The sequence below is a fragment of the Octopus sinensis genome, linkage group LG11 (assembly GCF_006345805.1).
Source record: "Octopus sinensis linkage group LG11, ASM634580v1, whole genome shotgun sequence".
Lineage (NCBI taxonomy): Eukaryota > Metazoa > Mollusca > Cephalopoda > Octopoda > Octopodidae > Octopus > Octopus sinensis.
This window is the reverse complement of record NC_043007.1, coordinates 44,021,795-44,044,237: the sequence shown is the minus strand read 5'-3', so window position 1 is coordinate 44,044,237 and position 22,443 is coordinate 44,021,795. Positions and strand designations below refer to the sequence as shown.

Sequence of the window (22,443 nt, the reverse complement as noted above, 5' to 3'; positions counted from 1 at the left end):
GTAGGCCTCTGCGTTGAGTGTGAAGCCGTGTGGGAAGATGAATGGAGGCACAATGTTGCAATTACTAGTGATTACTTCAGACACCATGATGTCGACTGAATGTTTGATTTTTATCACTCTCGGTACATGTTTTGGGGACACAGCAAGCCAATAGTTGTTCTGTGTGTTGACCATCTGTTTGTATTGGAGATTCCAGTGGGATGCCAAGCAGTACAGCATGTCATTTCCCAATTTCTGGCAGAGGGAATTGTGTCATGGTGCTGTTTTTCTCACAGACAGTGTGCCACTGGGAAGCTAGCTACTTATCACACGGCCATGCCTACACCTATATATATAGTGAAAAGTGGTTAGAAGTTCCTGTACTGGTTGTGTTGTATATACACAACAATGGATGAAAATGCACAATAACATTGGGAGATTCATTTTAATCTTTCTACCTCTCCTGACAAACCCTTTTTTCCCAACCAGTCGCCTGTTTTCTCATTCTCTCTCTGTTTATTTTCTCTTATTCCTTTCTGTTGAAGAGCATAGGCTCGAAACTTAAAGACTTTCTCACTTTTCCAAGCGTCAAACTTATACACCTCTTTGTAGTTCATACACCTATCTTCGTCTTTTGCTTTTCTGTAATTTCGACTATATATATATATGTGTGTGTGTGTGTGTGTGTGTAGTCGTATGTCTGTGTTTGCCCTCCGCCATCGCGTGACAACCGATGTTGGTGTGTTTACGTCCCCGCAATTTAGCGGTTTGGGGTCGATTTGTTCGACTAAATGCGGTGCTCTAGCATGGCCGCCGTCAAATGACTGAAACAAGTAAAAGAATATATGTATGTGCGTCCGCGCGAGTAAATTGTCAAGAAACTAGTGAGACGTAAAATACGTGTAAAGGTATTCAAAAGATTTTGTATTAAGTACAGTAGAGTATATCCTCCCCCGCCTCTTATTGTCCCCTCCCCTCCTGGGTCATTCACATCTAAAAGGGGGAAATAACTCTGCTAGAATCTCAGCAACATGGCGGGTGGTGGGATTAGTACTGCGTTTGATGCTTTCTTCAGTTCTTGGTTCCCAATTATATTTGCCCTTATTGGCGGTTTTGCATTCGCTTTCAGGTAATTTAACTATCTGTTATCATCGGAGTTTCTGAATAGCTGTCGCTATCTTACGGGGAAGGAATTGGATGGGTTTCCTCCCCACCATCTTTTTTTGCAATGTTTCTGTTTGCAGACAACAAAAAATTACGATTCTTAAAGGAAATTTTTTCCCCTAAATTTCAATTTTTTTGATACTTTAGACTTCCAATTCTGGCCCATTTCCTTTCCTATAAGGTATTGATAGCTATTCTTAAACCATTTTTATATTAGAATATCCGTCACCTGTCTAAAATAATAAATACTGATATTTGAGCTCTGTAAAAGTTAGATTCTAATGTTTCTGATTTCACGTTATCGTAACATGAATTTGTTTACATTATTTTTTTTTCAATTGAAAATTGAATTATTTCATGAGTTTTTCTTTACAGAATTTTCCTTTCTTTCAACAATGCTATTTCTGTTCCCACTCGAACCTTTTTAACTCGTTAATATTCTATACAAAGTCTTCAAGTCTTCTCTGGAATAGATAAAAATTAATTTGTTTTATATGGCTATTTATGTCTTGTTTTACTTAATATTTTGTATTTTTAGTTTGATAAGAATATCACTATTTTGTGTCCTAAAATGCTGAAGTTCCTCTTTCGAATCTAACTAAATACTATATATTCCAAAGAGGTATAGTATTTACACTTGACCTGCAAAATGTAGTAGCCGGATTGCCTTAACTCGTACCCTACTGTCTAAAAAAGAAAAATTCACACACATTTTGGGTAGTGGTTTAAAATATTATTTTAACTTCAAATATTTTAAAATAAACTTGGACTCACTCATCACAGTACAAAAGACAAAAGAAATGCTGATATGTTACATTGTTTGTGTGTCTATGAGTGAAAATAGTGATCAGCCCGTTTCCGAACAGAAATTTAAGAGGTTATCTTGAAAACAAATGTAGAACACAAACGAACGTTTAAAAATCCAAAACAGATATTTTAAAAGAAGGATTAACGGTGAGATTGAAAAATTATTGATAAGAGAAAACCTGGAATATAATTAGTAAAAGTTTCTCTTTTCGAGATTTTAGAAATGTGTATGAAAACGTGAAGTGTCTGTTTTGTACAAATGGAAAATTTAACTCATTAGGCAAGTTTTTGTTTTGGCGATCGAGTTGAACGTTTCACATTCATTTTTGTCAGTTAGCAGCTGTTTTTACTTTGGTGACCGGCGATTTTTTATGTAATTACTTTGGCTTAACTTGTTGTAAAAAGTTGATACAATAATTAATGATCGGCAGAGAACTTGTGTTTTTAGTCAAACTGAAATATAAAAATTGGCCACGCTAAAAGGCCGTGAAAAAAATACCAGTAAGAGGGTAAGATAATGAACGGAAAGTCCCCAAATCAAGTATTAAGTTTCTACAAGTTTCTTAATTGGAAGCCACCAAACAGAATAGTACTAAATGATGCTTGACAAAGAGAAATTGGAGAACTAAACTCCAGGATCACCTCACTTTCCAACAGAGAGTGTAAACCAGTTGAGAGGAATCTCCACATGGTCACTTGATTTGCCAGAAATAGCAGCCAAATCCTTAAATTACTCGTCATATCAATTTCTGAAAAAGGTGTGTCATATTCAGTAATGTAGTCTTAAATTTGTTATTGCTGGAAACCTTTAACCATAGGCAAAACTGACTAAAGGTACCTACTGCTAATTCAGGCTGTTGCTTAGGGCATCATCTCGTGCATTTGGGGGTCTTCCAAGTACAAAGATATTAAATTTTAGGATATTTTCTCAATGGAATACTATAGAATTTACTATGAAAACATTTGCAGATCTCGTGTTAAAAATTTTTTTAGTTAAGATAATATAGGTTTTACAACATGTTCTTTCGTTCATCATAATTCTTTAATGTCCACTTTTCCATGCTTGCATAGGTCAGACACAATTTGTTGTAGCAGATTTTCTGTAGCCATGTGCCCTTCCTGTTGCCAGCCCTTATCTGCTTTCAAGCAAGGTAATATTTCCCCATAGCCAGATATATTATCCATGGAAGACTGGAAACGAACATTTCCTGTACAATGGGGAATCTCATTTACAATCATCAGATGATGTCAAGACAAAGTTGGACAACAGTTCTACATGGTGGTGAGATGTGGGCCCTGAATGCAGGAGACATGCGAAAGCTAGAGAAGAATGGGGTAGTATGCTCTGCTGGATGTGAAATGTAAGTGCACATGTTTGACAAAATGTTAGTGTATTTAGAGAGAAGCTGGACCATCCAACCCATGCCAGCATGGACAACAGCTGTTAAATGATGATTGTGTGTGTGTGCATGTTTTTTTGCATATATACAATACACTTCTTTCAGTTTCTGTCTACCATTTCCACAAAAAAAAAAAAGCTTTGGTTGACACATGGATATAGTAGAAGACACTTGCCCAAAATGCTACACAATAGGACTGAACCCAAGACCACATGGTTGAAAAGCAAGCTTCTTAACTACACTATCATGCCTATTTGATTAATTTGTTACATCTTTGAGAGATCAACAATGCCCTTTATACTGTCGCTTACCCACTTATCATCAGTGTTTGTGATAAGACTGTGCCAGTGAGGTAACCTCAATGCAGTTGCTTGACTACTAGAAATAGTAGCCAATTTACTATCAAATCACACTCCTCCATGTTAAAAAATGAGAAGGACACTTTAAATACTTTGTTGGTTTTACACCAGACTGAAACTTTAAATTCAAACCTAAGATATGGCTACCTCAGCACTCATGTTACACTCTGAGGAGGTAAAGTTCTGTGTGGTAGTCTGACTTGATAGAAATAGCAGTCATACTTTGTCATCTTACAAAAAGAATAGAAACAATGGATATTGACCTAGAGATATAATGTTTGAAAAAAATATATAAAATGTCACAGCTGGAATAATTTAGATCTGCTGGAATTAATGATCAAACAACAACAACAAACAATAGGATGCCCTCCTCCCACTGCTCACAGTGTAGTTGTGTTTGGTATTTTTATCCCTTCTTTTTATTTACACAATTAGCAATTTTGATTATTTCTTCAACTCCGTTTTCACAGTTAAATGCATGATTAGGCTTACTACTTATTGTTCTGAGATAATACATTTTAAACTTAGTTCTTAATTTTAACCAAAATATTCAATGAAAGATATAAAGGGAGGATACAGGGTGGGGAATGGCAATATGGAGTTTGGAAGATGAGATAGTGTGCAGGTGATAGGAAGTGGAAAAGAAGCTGGTACATTTTGTTGTTATATTGGGTGGTTAGCAGTTGAATATATATAGGAGGTTGATTAAATAACTTCTGTATTTACTTGTGTTTATGCAAGAAATTCAATACAAAACATTAGGATTATACCTGAGAATAAATAAGGAAAAAATATATATACTTTGGTGTAAACAAGGATAAGAAAACAAAATATGTAATTGACATTTAGACAAAAAATGAAAGAGGCTATGTTATATTTGAAATTGCATTGTACTTCAGTAGTTATATTTGGTGTAATCTAGAGACCCACTACTCTAGATAACCATATTTAACTTCTCGTGGGCTATACTTTGTTTCTGTCTCGTGGATCATACCACAATTTTGTCTAATTGTAAGCCATACTGAGTTTCTGTCTAGATGAGGACCATATTGTTTTTCTAGTCATGGCTACACTGTTCCTTTTTAGTTGAGGATCATACAGTTTTTTTTTATCTAGTTGTGAGCCATAGTATGTTTATGTTTAGTCAAGAATCATGTTTTTTTTTCTCTGTGGGCCATATTGTATTTTTGTCTAGTTGTGGATCATACTATTTTGTTTTAATAAACTAACTCATAAATATTAACTATTAAATAAACTAGTTTCTGTGTAATGGGAATCACCACATCACCCAAGAACCCCCCACCCCAATATATCTATTTCTCAGTAGGTATCTATTCTAGGTCCCATCCACCACAGACCCACACTAGCCATGATGTTCGCCTCTCCTTGCCATGGGTATTTTTTTTTCTGACATCATCCTTTGGTTTGGTTCTCTCTTATGGTAAAGTACCGAGTGTACTCTGTAAAGTGGTCAACATTAGGAAGAGCATCCAGCCGTAGAAAACACTGAAACATGACATGATCCTCCAACTTGTTGGATCTTGTTGAACTGCCCAACCTATGCCAGTATGGAAAAAGGACATTAAATGGATTATAATGATGATGATGAATTTTGTGACGTTTGATTTATTTTTTCTTGTCAGGCAATATTTACGGGGAACACCTTATCAGAGCAAAAAACAACTGAAAAAAGAGACTGTACTAGTGACAGGAGCAACTTCAGGAATGGGTCAAGCTGCTGCTACTGATTTTGCTTCAAGAGGTAAGAAGTTGGTTTTTTTAATAGAGAAAATCTGAGATTAAGAAGACAAGATTTTGTTTCTCAATGACGGAAACATTTCCCTTTTATAACATTATTTCACCTATTTTAACAAACTTCCTTTTCTGTTCTGTATGAATTTTTTATTTGTATGCAGTGTATTTCATGGTGGTCACAATATCTGATTAGCTATGAGTTGAGAGGAACTTTTACAGCCCATTCAACATGTATATATTTTTATAGTATAACACTATACTTTATCTAGGAAATTTGAATTTTACATTTTGAAAAGAATAAACAATATTTGTCTAAGTGTCACCTACATGCTGGTTTATCTCTCTGCTTGTTGTAAGCACAGAGAAATAGACCAAATGTCATCACACCCACAAACAGCTAGAGACATCTCCAGCTTATACTGGAATATAAAATTAATGAAAAATTAAATTAGGAAACAATATTTATCTTCATTTAAAATATCTACAGTTTCTTTTAAAAGCTTTTTATTCTTTGAAATCATCAATGATCCAGGTTATCCCTTTTCAAATCCTTTTGAAAAATAATCAATAATTTAGGTGGATTTAGTAATATAGCCTATTTTGTCATTAACACTTGATAATAAATGTATTTTGAATGTTCAGGATTGAAAGTATTGCTTGTAGATTTTACAATGATTGTATATTTGCATCTAAAAATGTGACATGTGGATTGAACCTATGTCTATACACATTCTCCAATTCTCTGTTTATAATTCACAATACAGCACGTGCACACATCTGTTGGGGTGGGGTGGTTTTATATCAATTTGATGCCAGTTTAGTTTTCTTTAATTGTAGCAGTTTCACTTTGAGCAAAATATCCTTTACAACCCAAATCCACCTATTACTTTTTTGTTCAAACCAGGGTGGGTGATGTTACACCTAACAGCTGATGACATGATGCATTGCTTGCAACTGATGTATATTTCCAGGAAGCCTTTTAATCATTTCCTGGAATTTTCCATTTGTGGTACTTCTCTCACTTGAAAAAATTCTGACCTTGGAAGTTTTGGGATTTAAAAATTTTTTAATAAAGGATTGCCAACTATATTAAGGTGGTTGTTTTTCCATAAAAAGCTTCATCTTTTCTTTGTGCACATGTCTTTTGATCTGATTATTATATATCATGTTTGTTATTGTTTTATTTTATTCTGACATTATTCTGTTTCCAGGAGCTCGTGTCATAATGGCATGTCGGGATATTGAAGCTGGCCAAAAAATTGCCCAGGAAATCCAGAAAAAGACAAATAATACTAATGTGACAGCTCTACATTGTGATCTAAGTTCACTTGATTCTGTTCGGAAGTTTGTTGAAGAATTTAAAAAACGTAACATTTTACTTTGCTTATTTTTCAACTTAGAACATACAAAAAGATATTTCAATGATTTGTAGCATATATACTGTATAATGTCAATATATATATATGTAATATATGCACACAGACCTTGCATATATATATATATATATATATATATATCATCATCATCATCGTTTAGCGTCTGCTTTCCATGCTAGCATGGGTTGGACGGTTCAACTGGGGTCTGGGAAGCTAGAAGGCTGCACCAGGCCCAGTCTGATCTGGCAGTGTTTCTACGGCTGGATGTCCTTCCTAACGCCAACCACTCCATGAGTGTAGTGGATGCTTTTTATGTGCCACCGGCACAGGTGCCAGACGAGTCTGGCAAACGGCCATGATCGGATGGTGCTTTTTATGTACCACCTGCACGGGGGCCAGGTGAGGCTGGCAACACCCATGAACGGATGGTGCTTTTTATGTGCCACTGGCACGGGGGCCAGGCGAGGCTGGCAACAGCCACGAACGGATGGTGCTTTTTATGTACCACTGGCACGGGGGCCAGGCGAGGCTGGCAACGGCCACGTTCGGATGGTGCTTTTTACATGCCACCGGCAAGAGGCCAGTCGGGGCGGCGCTGGCAATGGCCACGTTCGGATGGTTCTCTTACGTGCCACCGGCACTGGTATCTCAGCTGCAATTTCCATTGATCGATTTCGATTCTGATTCTCACTTGCCTCAACAGGTCTTCACAAGTAGAGTTTTGTGTCCCAAGAAGGGAAGGTATGCATAAGTGGACTGGCTACATCCTGTGTAGAAGGCCACTGGTTATGGTCTCACTTGTCTTGCCGGGTCTTCTCACGCACAGCATACTTCCAGAGGTCTCGGTCTCTAGTCATTTCCTCCGTGAGACCTAAAGTTCGAAGGTCGTGCTTCACCACCTCGTCCCAGGTCTTCCTGGGTCTGCCTCTTCCACAGGTTCCCTCAACCGCTAGGGTGTGGCACTTTTTCACACAACTATCTTCAACCATTCTTGCCACATGACCATACCAGTGCAAACGTCTCTCTTGCACACCACATCTGATGCTTCTTAGGTCCATCTTTTCTCTCAAGGTACTTACACTCTGTCAAGTATGAACACTGACACTACACATCCATCAGAGCATACTGCCTTCATTTCTTGCGAGCTTACGCATATCCTCAGCAGTCACGGCTCATGTTTCACTGCCATGTAGCATGGCTGTTCATACACACGCGTCATACAGTCTGCCTTTTACTCTGAGCGAGAGGCCTTTTGTCACCAGCAGAGGTAAGAGCTCTCTGAACTTTGCCCAAGCTATTCTTACTCTAGCAGTTACACTTTCAGCACACCCGTCCCCGCTACTGACTTGGTCACCTAGGTAACGAAAGCTATCAACTATTTCTAGTTTTTCTCCCTGGAAAGTGGCAGAAGTTGGTCTCAGAGCATTTTCAGTGTTTATTGCTCCTGAGCATCTGCCACATACACAAACAACTTCCTAGTTAGCCTTCCTTTGACATTGCTGCACCTCTTATGTGTCCATAGCTTACACTTGGTGCATCTTATAGAGTTTCTACCTACACCTTTTCTACAGATATAGCAGGGCCATCTACTTAAAGGCGTTTGTGATTTGTCTACCTTCCTACTTATTAGGACTTTGGTTTTAGCTAGATTGACTCTAAGGCCCTTCGATACTAATCCTTGCTTCCACACCTGAAACTTCTCCTCCAGTTCTGATTGTGACTCAGCAATTAGAGCAAGGTCATCAGCATAGAGGAGCTCCCAGAGGCATCCTGTCTTGAATTCCTCCGTTATTGCCTGGAGGACTATGATAAATAGGAAGGGGCTGAGGACTAAGCCTTGGTGGACCCCTACCTCTACCCGGAATTCTTCACTGTACATGTTGCCAACCCTCACCTTACTAGCAGCGTCCCTGTACATGGCTCGCACAGCTCTCACTAACCATTCATCTATCCCTAGTTTCCTCATTGACCACCAGATAAGGGATCAGGGGACCCTGTCGAAGGCTTTCTCCACGTCAACAAAAGCCAGGTACAGGGGCTTATCTTTGGCTAGGTATTTCTCCTGCAGCTGCTTTACCAGGAATATAGCATCAGTGGTACTTTTCCCTGGCACGAACCCAAACTGCATCTCATCTAAACTAACTCTCTCTCTAATTAGTTGGGCTATGACCCTCTCTGTAACCTTCATTACCTGATCCAACAGCTTGATACCTCTGTAATTATTTGTATCTAGGGCATCACCTTTACCTTTGTAGCAGTTGATTATTATGCTGCTACACCAGTCATTGGGTATGACTCCTTCGCGTATCACCTGATTAACTATACGGGTGACTAGGCTATAGCCGACACTACCAGATATTTTGAGCATCTCTGCAATGATTCCTGATGGGCCTAGGGCTTTCCTGTCTTCATGCTTCTTATTGCCTTAACTACCAAGGAACTGTCAACTCGAATAGCTGGTCCCTCTGTTGGGTCAACATTCGGCAGACTCTCTTTATCTCATTCATTTTCTTTATTCAGCAACCTTTCATAGTGGCGTCTCCAAACCTCTCTCTTTGCATCCTCATTTAGCGCAAGTGAATCATCTTCCATGCGAACACACTTCTCTCCTACCACATCACAATTCTCTCTCACACACTGTCTTGCAACACGAAACACCTCCAGTCTTTGGTCCTCACGGCGCAGAACATTGGAAAATTTTTTCTTATCTGCTTCCCCTCTGGCTAGATAGACCTGTCTCCTAGCTTCCCTTTTGGCAGTCTGATACACTTCCCTGCTACCACCATTCTTCCAGTCCTTCCAAGCCTGTCTCTTTTCTCTAATAGCCCTGTCTACAACATTGTTCCACCACCACGTTACCTTGGGACGAGAGGGGACTTTGCACCAGCCACAGATCTGGTCAGTGGCTCTCAGCAGGTTGTCCCTTAGAAACGTCCAGTTGCCTTCTACTCCATGTGATACTCTATCCCCTTCTACTTCGTCAAAGGCTTCAAGTAACATGTCCCTAAATCTCTGTCCATTCGCAGGTTCTTTAAGCTTCCAGATCCTTCTTCTCCATGTTGGTCGTCTTCTAGTTGTCCTCTTAGTCCTGATCCTAAAGTCACTAACTACCAGTCTATGTTGTGGGGTACATTCTTTGCCTGGGAAGGTTTGGGCATTTATAAGCAGCCATCTCTCCCTTTGCCTGGCAAGGACGAAGTCAATTTGGCTGGTATGTTGGCCCGATCGGTAGGTGACTAGGTGGCTGGTAGGTTTCCTGAAGTTAGTGTTGCAAACCATAAGATTATTTGCATCGCAGAACTCCAGCAGCCTGGTTCCCTCCTCGTTGCGGGAACCATAGCCATAGCCTCCATTTACACCATGGAAGCCCCCAGCATGTCGTCCAACGTGACCATTGAAGTCACCAGCCACAAAGAGAAGGTCTCTGTCGTTCGTCAACGAGGTAGTCTGCAGTAGAGTGTCATAGAATCGGTCTTTCTGTCCATCGGGTAGCATAGGCCGATATAATGGTTGCTAATCCATGATGAAACACTAATCTAATCTTAAGTATTCTGTTACATACTCTGATTACCTCAATTACTTTATCTACCCATTTCTCAGCGATAAGTATACCCACGTCACCAACCCCGTCAGTGTTCCCTGCTCAGAAAATCTTGTACCTGTGTTCCTTGCCTGTGAGGAACCTAGCAGAACCTCCTCTCCACCTTACTTCTTGCATGCAACATATATCAACACATCTCCGTTCAAGCATCTCGACTATCTCGCCAGACCTACCTTTCAGTGTGCCAACATTGAGGGTGCCAACCCTGAGGGTGTGGGAGGTATGGGCCCTAGAGACCCTGGGACGGTGGACAGTAGCTTCATGTACCTGAAAAGAAAGCTCACATTTGGCAGAATTCATGAGCAAGTAATACAGTAGCCTTCAGTTCAACCTGCATAACACTACCCTTTCATATTTTGCACTGTATGAACATTACCTTACATAGGTCGAGTCTAGGGGTAGGGATGGTGAAAGAGCATTTGCAGTCTTCATGGGAAGCAACCCAGGGATGGCAAAGAATAGGAACTTCCGGCATGTGTGGAGGGGGTGGGAGGGCGGGTGCACCACAAACTAGGAAGAGGTTCTGTTAATTGTGAGAGCAAGAAAGTAGGTTTGAAAAATCTGAGAAAGTCAAATTTTAGGAGAAAGATAAGTGGCTATGAATTGGGAGCAACAGGAAGACAAGACAACGAAAAACATATTTACATGAATGGCATGTTACTGTGCTAGACAGAGTAATGAGAGAATACTGAAAGAATAATATAATGAGAGAATAATTGAAGAATAATGAAAGAATAATGATGATACGTGCAAAGATAGTAGGTAGAAGAAAGTGAGGTTGAAAGAAGAATTTCTTAACTTTAACCGTTCATGAGCTGTGCGTAATTCTTCGTTAGGGATTTGGAAGCGAGTGGGATTACCAATTATATATATATGAATGTATTTGGGTATATCTATGCACACACACACACACAATATGTATGTGTGTGTATCCAACCAAGTCTATATTTGCTGCCGCCCTTTGCATCCCTAAACTCCTCTCATTATCTGTTGATTACCTTTTCTCTTTCTTTCATTTCTTTTTTCATTTCACTAATGTGGTCTCTTAGTCAGTCATACTCCTCCCTCTCTTATTTCCCCTTCACCTATAAAGCTCATAAACTATGAATGGTTGCACCTTTTGCTCCACCCACCTTTCTTTCACCAGAGTTTATCCTCATCACCTTGTATTCACCTTCCCCCTGCAGCCATCTCCCCTCTCACTTCAGTTATCATTCTATCATTCATATTTCTTGTCTCACCACCTGTGATACTTACTCACCCACTGTCATCACTCCTTCTCTGTCTCTTTTTCTCTCACTGTCCTCCCACAGTTTCTCTACTACCTCAACACCCTCTCATCTCTCTGATCTCCTTCCACACCTCTCTTTCAGTGACTCTCTCTAGAATTTTGTCACACACGTCTATTTTCTCTCTTTCATATTCCTTTCACTGTACATCCTTCACTCATACTTGTCCCTACAATGTTGGATAACCCTTGACCCTTCTACACAACTCATCTCATCACTTTTACCATTCCGTTTTTTCCTTTTTCTCTAACACTGACACTAATCTCCCTTCCTCTTCTTTCCATATTCTGTCTCTCAATAGTGGCTCTCTTACTCCACTACTAACCACCCTCTCATTGCTGTAAATCTACTCTTCTCTTCATACTTTATCCTATCTCATTATCTTGCCTAAAATCACCACACACTCTCTCTCCTTCTCCCCTGTTTTTCAGTTATAGGGATCTCTTTTTGCCCCTTAGTGTTGCAAGTTGACCTCACTAGTGATGAGGCTACCATAAAAGTACACTCTGTAAAGTGGTTGATGTTAGGGATAGGCATCCTGCTGTAGAAACCATTTAAACAGGCACTTGAACACAAGGCAGTCTCCCCAGTTTTTCACATCCTATCAGACTGTCCATCTCAACATGGAAAAAAATGTTAAATGATAATGATGATCCCTGCATTACAGAAGTGTTGTGTTCATGAGAATCATGCTGTAGGGTGGAGTTCAGAATGGTAAAAGTGATGAGATGAGTTGTGTAGAAGGGTCAAGGGTTATCCAACATTGTAGGGACAAGTATGAGTGAAGGATGTACAGTGAAAGGAATATGAAAGAGAGAAAATAGACGTGTGTAACAAACTTATTCTTTACCATTGATTTCTATGTCACATGGAAGATAATAGGTAAAAACATTTTGTCTTAAGGGACTCTTTGTTACAGCAAGATTTTCATGAACACAAAACTTTTGTAACATGTGGTATGCTTATGTGTGTGTGTGTGTGTATACATAGCATTAATGTATATATGATATTTCTATGTTTCTTGTATCTATTTTTTATTACCCTACTTATATATTCCTCTGTCTATCCATCTATTTTTCTGTCTCTATATATTTGTCTATTTGTTCCTCTCTGTCTATCTTTTTATGTATTCCATTGTCTATATGGCTTTCTATCTATCTATTTCTCTGTTCATCTTTTTAGTTATTCCTTGAAGTAATTTTGTAGTATTTAATCCATAATTATAACACACCTTTTTTCTTGTAATTAACTAATATTGACTTTTTTTTTGTTTGTTTTCACAGGTGAATCTCAGCTGCACATTCTTATTAATAATGCTGGTGTGATGATGTGTCCAAAAACCTTGTCTACAGATAAATTTGAGATGCAGTTTGCTGTGAATTACCTGGGTAAAACTTATATCACTTAACAGTAATTGCATATATTCTATCTTTAGTTATCTTCAGGTCATTATTTCCCTTTATGAACCTGGTCTTTTAATTTTGAAGGATAAGACAGAAGGAAAACAGTAAAAATTGGAGTTACCACTAGCAAGTGTTAAATCTTTAACAACATGTAACTGTATTTTAAATGACATTGTTGTTTGTGGTTGGAGACTGGAACTAAGCACTCTTCTGTGTGAGAAGGTTTAACCTCATTTTAGAAAGAACTTCTTGCTGAAAGACTTACTGTTTACACCATATGTGTTTAATTTTGTGTTTTATTGAGTGAATTTCTCTGGATTCTTTCTTCCTTCCATTTTCAAGCATCATGACAGTGCATACCTCAAGCTATGAGTTAGAATTTGGTAGTTAATGATTTGATGAGAGAAAGGGAGCTTGAACTTGGATAAAATAATTACTGGCATTTTAGTGTCATCTGTAAACACCATAAGAGTAAATAATATTAATGTTTTGGGTCTTACAAAACCTTTGACTAATGGAGATGAAGGGATATCTTGGAATTCTTTTTCTAATGGGAGTTGTTCAGCTTCCAAGTTACAGAAACTACTGGAGCACAAATTCAGCTCTGAGACAAGAAATTGCTGCTCAGCAATTCATCATCATCATCATATGTCTATTTTGCATGCTGGAATGGGTTGGACGATTTGACATGAAGGGCTGTTCAGGCTCCCTGTCTGTTTCAGCATGGTTTCTATGGCTGGATGCTCTTAGAAAGGGCAATTACTTTATAGAGTGTACTGGGTGCTTTTACACAGCACTGGCACTAGCATCTATGAGCCTGTGAGTTTAGGGATGCTCAGCTGGAGAGGGTTGCAGGGGACAAGTCTGTATGCAAGGACAACCACACTTTTACTTAACTGGATGTGTCTTTTCAAGCACAACAAATTGCCAGAAGTCTTGGTCCCCTGTCATCCCTTCTGTGAGTCCCAACGTCTGTAGATCCTTTTTCGCCACTTCATCCCACATCTTTTTGGGTCTACCCCTTCCACATGTTCCCTCTACAATTAGAGATTGGCACCTCTTGTCTTCATTCATACACATTACATGGCCATACAAGTGAAGTCTTCTCTCTTGCACACTACATCTGAATCTACAAACATCTATTTGTAATCAACTTAACTGTATTTAACCTAGTTTGGAAGGTGAAAGTGACATGACAGCATGTGAAAAAAAAACACATTCACATTGTACACATAGGCACAGGAGGGGCTGTGTGGTAAGTTGCTTGCTTACCAACCACATGGTTCTGAGTTCAGTCCCACTGCATGGCATATAACTAACAACAATAATCAAATGACATCTTAAACAGCACAGCAAGTAGTTGTTTTATTGTTATGATACAAAGAGAAACCATAAATTGCAATACTCATGAAGTGAGATGCTAAATTTCTGCAATCTGATTTCTGCTATCCTTTAAAACTTATAGCTCAGAAATTTATAAGTTAGAAAAACCCAAGTTTTATAATCCTAATTGCCATTATTTTAGTGTATTGAGTTCTTTTTTGAAATACTTTAAACTGATTACTTTAAACTTCAATAATTTTATCAATTTCTTTCAGGGCCGTTTTTGCTTACACATCTTTTACTGGATACCATGAAAGCATCAGCACCAGCTCGTATTGTCAACGTCACAGCACATGCCCACCAACTGGGAAGCATAAATTTTGATGATTTAAACCATGATGAAGATTATAACCCTGGGCATGCTTATGCACAGAGCAAGTTGGCAGTTGCTATGTTTACTATAACATTGGCAAAATACTTGGAAGGTATGTTGTATGTAGTTTCAGAGGTTTTGATACCTTGTCTGGTACTTTCTCATGATGACCAGGCGTCACTAACACAGTTAGAATTGCTACTCAAAGACTGGCTTTTCCCTTTAAGACTCAGAAAATATTCCAGCCGGGTGCATTTGGGTGCAACTCACATTTAAAGTTAAGAATATCTGCCAAATATGCATGTACACCCACACACATACACACACACACATAAAATAGGGCAAATGAGGGATAGGGTTACATGTTCACTTGACTTGCTAGAAATAAGCCAAATCTCCCTCATCATACTCTACTGTCTGATAGGGAAGGATATACTGAATATGTCTGAAAAAAAAAAAAAGATGGAATTTTTTTAACCATAGCGCAGGAGTGGCTGTGTGGTAAGTAGCTTGTTTACCAACCACATGGTTCCGGGTTCAGTCCCACTGCGTGGCATCTTGGGCAAGTATCTTCTACTATAGCCTCGGGCCGACCAAAGCCTTGTGAGTGGACTTGGTAGACGGAAACTGAAAGAAGCCTGTCGTATATATATATATATACATATATATATATATATATGTATATATATATATGCGTGTGTGTGTTTGTGTGTCTGTGTTTGTCCCCCTAGCATTGCTTGACAACCAATGCTGGTGTGTTTATGTCCCCGTTACTTAGTGGTTCGGCAAAAGAGACCGATAGAATAAGTACTGGGCTTACAAAAGAATAAGTCCTGGGGTCGAGTTGCTCGATAAAAGGCGGTGCTCCAGCATGGCTGCAGTCAAATGACTGAAACAAGTAAAAGAGTAAAAGAGAGAGAGTATAGGTCTACTCTCTCAGCTGAGCTGGGGATGAACATCAACAACTGCTAAGATTTTTGAAAATATCTAAAACTAGTGCCATCCAATTGATTATGGCACCTTTGTTGACCAACCCATGTGTTGTGTCCTCTCTGTCTCTTCCAATGTTACTAGTACAGCTCCTGCTTCTTAGAATTAGCAGGTTGTATATTACAAGTGTCCTAGCCTAAATGATATACTTTTCTCTCCACCTCCTGTCATTCGTATTATGTTACCTCCTTCCTCCATGTGAAAATCAGCCTTTAGCCAGTCCTCCCCTCTTATGCAACCTTTAAAATGTTGAACTTCTATAGTCATCATCATCTTCAGCATGATTATTTCACATCAACTTTCCATACTGGTTAGTGTTGAATGGATCATTATGGCCTAACGCAGTTCTTGTTTGAAGTTATTACCTTCCTAGATATTAGCGTAGTTAGATGGGGTGGGGATGGAGGGAGCAATTCACCCTGGGTGAAACATTTTGGGGGCAGCAGCACTTTTGGGTCTACTGTAGGCAATATGTATTTTTTGTTGGGGCCTAGGGGGCAGCAAACTGAAGGACTGCCCCATGCAACACACACTCTAGCTATGCTAGTGTTCCTAGATGTCTTGGATGACCATGTTATTTCATTTTTTGGTTTTGTTATCCATTCTGTCATTAACCTCCTCTACAGAGTGTACTGGGTGCATTTTATCATAGCACCAGCATTAGAGAAGCTACCATATCTCAAGAAGGTTAGACTAAAGGTCCTCTTGACTTTATGCTACATTATAATTCATGAAATAATTTGTGTATTGTACTGAGAGGTGAGTTCTGACAATTCAAATACAGCTGCAAAATATCATTTCACTTCCTTGGATTCTGATACGTTTTCTCGTTTACTTCTTAAATGTTTTATTTTTAAACCAAATTTATCTCCCCCTAAGGACAGGAATTTTTTCAAGCATTTTTATTTTTAATTAAATTTTAAATAAAGCTCAGATGTTTTCATAATTAAAATTAGTGTAGGCAAAAAATCAAAGAGCAAAATGTCTAAAATCAAAACTTTGAGCACTGATTATAATTCATCAAATGCTTTTGATTTTTAATAAATTTTAATTTGAATCACATTTTTTTCATTGAATTTTAATTTGAAGTTTTAGAAACTTCTGCTCTATGACCTGATTATTGCATACTTCTCAAAGACTTTATATTAGATCACTATGTTACACCTTAGAAAGCTATAGGGAAAGAAAGATATCAGAAAAGTGATTTAGCGTTCTCTCTGGAAATTTCCTATATGTTTGTCTACAAGTTTAGATATCTGATGATACTAATCATTGTTACTTTCTTTCTTTCTTTTTTCTCTGCCAACTTTCAAGGTAGTGAAGTGATCGTTAACTGTATAAATCCAGGAATTGTAAACACCAATTTACACCGCCATATGCCTTTCCGTGCACATTCTTTTATCAATATGTGTTTTTCACCATTTGTATGGTACATGTTCAAGAAACCCGAAGATGGAATCAACACAATGATGTTTTGTGCTCTTGAAGATGCCTTAGGAAATACAAGTGGAAAATATTTTGTGTAAGTATAATTATATCTTTAACATTCAAATTATTCTGTTGAATGTAATGCTTATTCAATCCCATTGTTTTAAATTAATCATGCATTATCCTGTTGTTGCAAGAGTTTGATGATGTAGTTGATTATTTTTAGAATGGGCTTGTAGGATAGGTGTGAGAGGCCAGATCTGGACAAATTGAACATAAAACAGGCAGAATATTTGGGCTTGATATAACTGGTCTAAATGTTGAAGAGTTCACACTTTTTCTTGTAGTGGTTATTTTGTACTAATGACAGTGACTCTGTTAATTTTGGGATTCTCTCAGTGAATCCCAGGTACAGTATGTCTGGAAAATTGGCAAGATGGTCATGACATGAATGTTTTTGAACATATGTGTGCTTGATCAGACAGGTCCTGGAGCTAATCAACAGCAAAATCATCGTCACCATAATCCTCATTATTTTAATGTCCACTTTCTCATACTATTTAAAAGGGTTTTAGAAAATGAGATTGCTCCTAGAAAGTTCCCCTCTGAGGCACAGGTTTCTATGGAAGACCAGCAGTTGCCCATGCATACCAACCTCCTCTCTCCATGCCACTGATGTTACCCAAGGGAAAGGCAAAGGCTGATACAGCTTGGCACCAGTGATGTCGCAACTCATTTCTACAGCTGAGTGAACTGGAGCAATGTGAAATAAGTGTCTTACTCAAGAGTTCAACACAGCCCAGTCTGGGAATCAGACTAACTACCTCATGATTGTGAGCCTGACGCTGTAACTACTGAGCCATGCACCTTCTTGTTGAGTTAGATTTCCTATAACTGGATGCCCTTCCTGTTGCCAATCCTCCACTTGTTTCCAAATAAGGTAGTATTTCCCCAAAGCCTGACATATTTTCACAGAAGATGGGAAACGAACAATGCTTGTGTGATGGTGATATTCATTTCAAATTATCATGTGATGTTAGCACACCAAGCAAAATGCTTAGTGACATTTAATCCGTCTTTACATTCTGAGTTCAAATTCTGCTGAGGTCAACTTTGCCTTTCATCCTTTCAGGTCCATGTTTAAGTACCAGTTGAGGACTGGGGTCGATGTAATTGACTTACTCCTCTCACCAAAATTCAGGCCTTGTATCTATATTAGAAAGGATCGTGATTATTATTGTTACTAGTGTACCCACGCCGTCATTTCTGATGGTATGAAAATTATACAGAAATTAAAATTAAAAGACTATGACCTTTATTTCAATAACTGTTTCAACACAATGTTTCTAGTGAAAACCCTACCACCAATGAGTTTGCTTTGTTTTGGATGGCTCTTTACTAACATTTTAATATTATTCCTGCTTGTACTTCTCAATGCAACATAAAGTTGTCCATGGTTCAATACTGGTGATGATAGAATGATGCCAACATTATTGAAGCTCTGCCCTTGTGAATTGTTAATAGTCATTGCAAATGCTGGGGTAACAGGAAGTTGTCATCTACTAATGCTAAAGGGAAGGGCTGTCTCACTGGGACAGAGGTTGATGTGCAGAATAAAGGCCTCCTCTCCTTTCTTACTTCTATTAAGTATTTTTCCATGAATGAAAAAATCCTTGATAGGCAGCACTAAGATCCGGGTCCCATTGAGTAAACCTCTCATTGGGTTCAGGTTCCTTAGCAACATGACTATCGAATGCCTCTTCAAGGTCAGTATATGAGGTGGCATCCTAGAAAGCATCAGTGAATTAAAAAAAACCCACTGGTTAATGTATAACAGCTTCATTATTTTCTTCAACAGTGGTGTCAATACTTCTGGAGATTGTTGCCTCACCAGGCAATAATGACATTATTTCAGTGTTTATGTGAAGACAATCTTTATTTTTAGGTGTCAAAATGATTGTCAATGGCACTCTTTTAACTGCCTCATCATTGTCTAGTAATAATTCTTCCCCCAAAACTTCTCTAACGATGTTATTTGTAGATATCATGTTCTGGGGAATTTCTATGAGGTTTTCTTCCAGCCCTTCATTGTTGGAGAGGGTTCCATTTCCAACCTCTAAGAGCCACCTGTTAAAGTCATCTTGTCCAGCCATGCGCATATTTTCTGTCAAACTGAGTTTTGTTATGAAATGCTAGAGAGGAGATTGCTTAATTGAGACTCTTACTGCTGCATTGGATCCTCTTGGGATGATGGGTGCAGTTTGTCTGAAGTCTCTGCCAAGTAGCATTTTTCCACTGAATGGTCTGGGTGACTTCCTTATTTGCCTCAGCAGCAGATCAATGGCTCTCAGAGCATTGCATGATAACATTGATGCTTCATCAATAATTAAGAGCAGCTTCTTCAAATGAGTTGCAGACTACACCATCTACTGTTTTCATATCCTCATAACTTCAAGCTTCAGCAATATGCAACAACAACAGTCTCAAGTAAAATCTTTCCGCATCCTTTGGGCTAACAGCGTACAGTCTGAAGATGACTTTATCCCCTCCTCTTTGTCTATGCTTCCATACAGTAGTCTGCTTATTGAAGACATTACTGTACGGAATATCCAAATATTCAAGTTCCAGGCATTTTCATCTGTTTGATTCAGAAGATACCAAGCTGTTAGTGGTGTGTTCTTCTGTGTTGCTCTCTCAAGTGCCTGTCTCTCTTGACCCTCTTCAAAGTCTCTAAGTTGCTCTTGTGGCAGATGGACAGGCAGACGAATAACGGAATGAGATCTGTCATGCATTTTATTCTCAATAGGCAGCACATACTTTCAGGAGCACTCACATACCTGGCATCTAAATGGTTGCATACTTCATCATGCACATTGTATCAGTGACTGGATAACAAACACTATATACCGTAAATAAGTTATGAGAGTACGGATGACTAAAAATATCAGTGAACTGATAACAAACATGGCGAAGGTAAAGAATACACAAACCCAGTGTTTAGGGTTAGGATTAGGCCGAAAATGGATGGTGTGTATATTCTTTACCTCCATCAACAAACACTATATACTGTAAATATACACATACACATTGGAACTGAAATATTAGAGAAAATGATCTTTGTAAAATGTAAACAAAACATTTCGCCTGTGCTATTACTTTCTCCCACTCCCAGCTATTACTCTCACTACTTCTCCTTCACTGAATTACTATTTTCTCTTCTCACCCTTCACTTATACTATTTCTCTTACTCCCACTACCTGCCTGATTTTGGACAAACACATGCATATATATACACACACACACACAAATATATAAAAACACAACCCTCATTATTATATTAGGAGATTATTCCGCCAAGGTCGACTTTGCCTTTCATCCTTTTGGTCTCGATAAAATAATTACCAGTTGAGCACTAGTCCCTTCCTTCCAAATTTCAGGTTTTGTGCCTTTCGTCGAAAGGATTATCATCATCATCATCATTATTATTTCTCTTACTTCTTTTTCAGAGAATGTTGTCCAGTTAATTGGCACGAGACTACACAGGATGAAGATGTCCAGAAAAAATTATGGGAAGAAAGTTTGAAATGGACAGATTTAAAATTGAAAAGTTGAATAATGTTCTTTACTGCTTTTGCCTCTCACTAGAGCATAGCTATACACAAACACACACAAACACATATACATATTAACACAAAAGTTTTTGTTTCCATCAGTTTTGAAATGGTACTTGATTTCTCTCTTTATTTTTTTACTCTAGAATGTTTTTAATTTGATATTTTAATTTTTTTTCATTTTCATTTTCAAACTCTTAGTAACTATTTAAATGCCTGAAATATGTTGTTGATAAGATTTACATATAATATTTCAAATAATATTTCAGACAAATAACTCTTCTTTAGCTCGTATAGTTATACCCCATTTACAATATTTACATCTGCATTACATTGTGGTTTCTTTTTTTTATTACAATATTTACAATAGAATAGATCTGATCTCTGATTGTCATCAAGTTCCATACTCCAGATCATATATGTGGTCCTAGATTGGGTTGGAGCTAGGAATTTTTATCACTAAAGTAAGTGAAACACCATTCTTGTCTCTAAGCTTACTTTTAGTCTATAAATAATGGCTCCTAGATAAAATTCAGTCTAGAATTATGCATACACATCCATGAATAAAACACCTGATGATGATGATTTGAGATCAAGCTAATTGTAAAACCATGTAAATATTAAGTATGCACACTAAAGATGAAGTTAATAGCTTGTAAAATTATAATTTTTGTTACTAGCCACATTATTTCTGTTATACTGTTGATTGAATCATTTATCAAAACTGACAATTATCTCCAAATTCATTCTAAAGCATGATTATTATTATCATCATCACCATCACCATCATTATTATTATTATTGCTCTTGTAGCTTCTGCTGAATTACTTTCACTTTCCATCTCTTAAAAAATATTTTTGTTGCTTCACTAAAGGAACTTATATACACATGTATGCACACCTGTGCACACTTTTATCTACAAATATGCAAGCTGACATACACATGTGCATATATATATATATATAATATATATATATATATATATACACTGTACAATCTTCACAATAGAATGCCTTTATTTCAATTTTTTTTTGTTCTGTGTCAGACCATGTCTTCTGACAGACAGGCCTCTTGATCAGGACAGATTTCTGCATTATTTGGAGCAATTTATAATGCATCAATAAACTAAGTTTTTTATTTTCCACTTGGTGCATAGATGTAAAGATTTCTCTTAGCTTGCTGCTGATGATTTGTAAGGGTTTTTATTCTTTGTTGCCCTAATGAAATTCCTGACACACACACACACACACACACACACACACACACCATGAGCAATATACATATATGAAGAATGTGAGAAAGTGGTAAATATATAGAGAGAAGGGGAAAGTTTACAATGAAAAAAGCATAACTGAAAGAGATAGACAAATAGAGGAAGAAATCTTTTCTGTTGCTGTCACAGATTTTGAAGTTTTAAAATTAAGTGAAAATTTCAAATTTGGTATATTGATGTACTGTTTCATGTGAATTTGATTTTGTGATTCATTTATTCCAGAAAAATTTAACAAAAATGTTATAGAGGTTTAAAGTTTGATAAATTTTATCTTGTCAGAAAACAGGATTTGGAAGGTAGCATTTTGTAAGC

General features: G+C 37.9%; 1 protein-coding gene across 1 annotated transcript; it reads left to right on the top strand.

The window, feature by feature from the left end:
* The first annotated feature begins 962 nt into the window (after positions 1-962).
* On the top strand, positions 963-22,162 carry LOC115217145 (retinol dehydrogenase 13). The gene is made up of 7 exons (XM_029786759.2): positions 963-1,108; positions 5,353-5,471; positions 6,676-6,831; positions 13,014-13,118; positions 14,732-14,941; positions 17,134-17,341; positions 20,754-22,162. The coding sequence occupies exons 1-7, from the start codon at positions 1,011-1,013 to the stop codon at positions 20,857-20,859; spliced, it is 1,002 nt and encodes a 333-aa protein (XP_029642619.1). The 5' UTR covers positions 963-1,010; the 3' UTR covers positions 20,860-22,162.
* Positions 22,163-22,443: the final 281 nt, after the last annotated feature.